The sequence below is a fragment of the Mastomys coucha genome, unplaced genomic scaffold (genome assembly GCF_008632895.1).
Source record: "Mastomys coucha isolate ucsf_1 unplaced genomic scaffold, UCSF_Mcou_1 pScaffold22, whole genome shotgun sequence".
NCBI lineage: Eukaryota > Metazoa > Chordata > Mammalia > Rodentia > Muridae > Mastomys > Mastomys coucha.
This window is the reverse complement of record NW_022196905.1, coordinates 114,404,496-114,406,524: the sequence shown is the minus strand read 5'-3', so window position 1 is coordinate 114,406,524 and position 2,029 is coordinate 114,404,496. Positions and strand designations below refer to the sequence as shown.

Sequence of the window (2,029 nt, the reverse complement as noted above, 5' to 3'; positions counted from 1 at the left end):
CAGGACCAGAGCGACCCAGAGGAAACAAAGCTCTAAGTTTTTATACCATTTCAGAACAGAGTTTTACAAGCTTACAACGTGGGCTAGTTACAGTTTACAACATGGGCTGGTTATATATACTTTATCTTTTTCATTGTTGTTTAGTTCCTATTGACCTTTCTCCTCTAGGTGAGGATTAGATACCTGTGATGGGCAGGAAGCGTGGGGGAAATCCTCTCCTCTCCAGGGGATGTCTCCTGGAAACGCACACTCCTTGGGGATGTGTGTTTGCTCTGTAAACTCCTCTAAAACCCCTTTGTCTTAAGGATAAATGGACTTCCTTGCTTTCTGGTATTTTTATGAGGTATCTCCGTTTTGCTTAATTTCTACATTCCCCCCTTTTCTTCGGATATATCTCAATCTTGAGATTATAAGCTATATTGCTGTACTTCATCTTGGTTTACTTCCTGATATGTTGTCTCAACATCATAATTTGTATTGTACTGACACGTTCTCTAATGAAGGTAACCAAATGATTTAGAATGCAGGGGCCAATGGTAAGCAATAATAAAAGTATGATCAGCAGTCCTGCAAGTGCAGGGACCAAAGTTGTTAGCCAGGGGGATGAGTTAAACCAAATTTTAAACCAGCTCTTGCCTTGAGCCCCTTTTCTTCTTCTCTGTTCTTAACCCTCTCTAATTCTGCCCAAATTATCTTTGACTCTCCCTAAGTGGTCTATATAAAAACAGCACTCCTCTTTCAGTGCGGGACATAGACCTCCTTCTTAAGAAATAATAGGTCTAATAGTACATCTTCATAAGGGTGGTACAGCAATCAAGGCACTCTCTTTACCAGGACACAAAAATCATGGTTGTCATTAAGAGTTTCTAAACTTACACAGGTTGTGATTCCTGAAGCACAGGCCCACCAGCTGTCTAAGGGCAGGAGGAGATACCCGGTTGGATTTTTCATATTTTTCTTTACAAAACCTAAGACCCCATGTATAACCAGTTGTCCACCCGGTTGCCTGCTTTTCTGCCATTGTAAGAGTAATATGAAGTGGGTGGCACCAGGTTTCACATTCCAGACAGTATGCCCATCCTGGTCGACCTGCCTCATGATGGCTATAGTTGGCAGTCACTTTTATATAGTCCCAACTGGAGGATGGCTTCTAGTATGTATCACCCAAGGTCTCACAGCCCCAATTTATACAGAAGAAATGATCTCGCCCCCCCACACGTTGGATTAAGGGAACACTTTCTGTGGAGTCCAGGGAAGGCAAACATAAAAAGTCAAGGTACGGACCTGACTGCTCTGACTCACATGTCCGCAACCTCCAAATGTCTCTAGCCCATGCCAACCGGGGGGACAGGGCACTTTGGGAGCAGGCATACTGGCTTCGTAATATCCTTCTATATTTCAGTTAGCTGGCACCCCAAAGACCAGTTTGCAGACATCAGGGAACATGTCAGGCCACCAAAGGCCTGGTGTAGTGACCTTAGATCTGTTCCATATTATGTCTCCATGCCCAGTAATTACCATCTAAGTCAGGTTAAGTGGCTGGTGAGGGCTGTCATTGGATGAACCCAAGAGAAGGGAACTAAGACACAGTACCATGATCAGTGGAATTTCCATTTTTGACTATCTTGAGCTTCAGCGGGTTGTCAGTAGCCAGTTTTCCAGGGGTGTAGTCCCAGGTCCGGTAGAGCCACGTGCCATTTCTCCATGACAGAATGTCCCCTCATGAGGATATTCGAGAGCCTCCCTAATGATAAACAGCATGGAGTTTAACAGCAGGGTACAGGAATGAGTAATGAGCAGCATAAGGGAGGAGCTGGATCATTTCCATGCAACAGTGATGCAGGGTCTCTCAGAGGGAGAAAGATGTCCATAGTAGACACTGTCGTATCAGAGCATCTCACTGCCGTGTTGTGCAGCATCGTGCTTGCTCCAGACTGGATCTGCACAAGAGCCCTTTGCCCTAATCAAGGTGCTCATCCCTGCTTCTCCTAAGGGATGTTCTATAGTGCTGACTTACCAGCCATCCTGG

General features: G+C 45.1%; 2 protein-coding genes across 2 annotated transcripts in view; one reads left to right on the top strand and one right to left on the bottom strand.

Moving 5' to 3' along the window:
- The window catches only part of LOC116068328 (2'-5'-oligoadenylate synthase 1A-like), an 82,156-nt gene that overhangs the window by 14,859 nt on the left and 65,268 nt on the right, over positions 1-2,029 (top strand). The window lies entirely within an intron of this gene.
- Positions 1,644-2,029, bottom strand: part of LOC116070696 (inactive 2'-5' oligoadenylate synthetase 1C-like) — an 18,603-nt gene continuing 18,217 nt past the window's right edge. The window contains exon 3 of the mRNA XM_031342150.1: positions 1,644-1,744. Coding sequence (XP_031198010.1) covers positions 1,644-1,744 — 101 coding nt within the window. The remainder of the gene's footprint in view (positions 1,745-2,029) is intronic.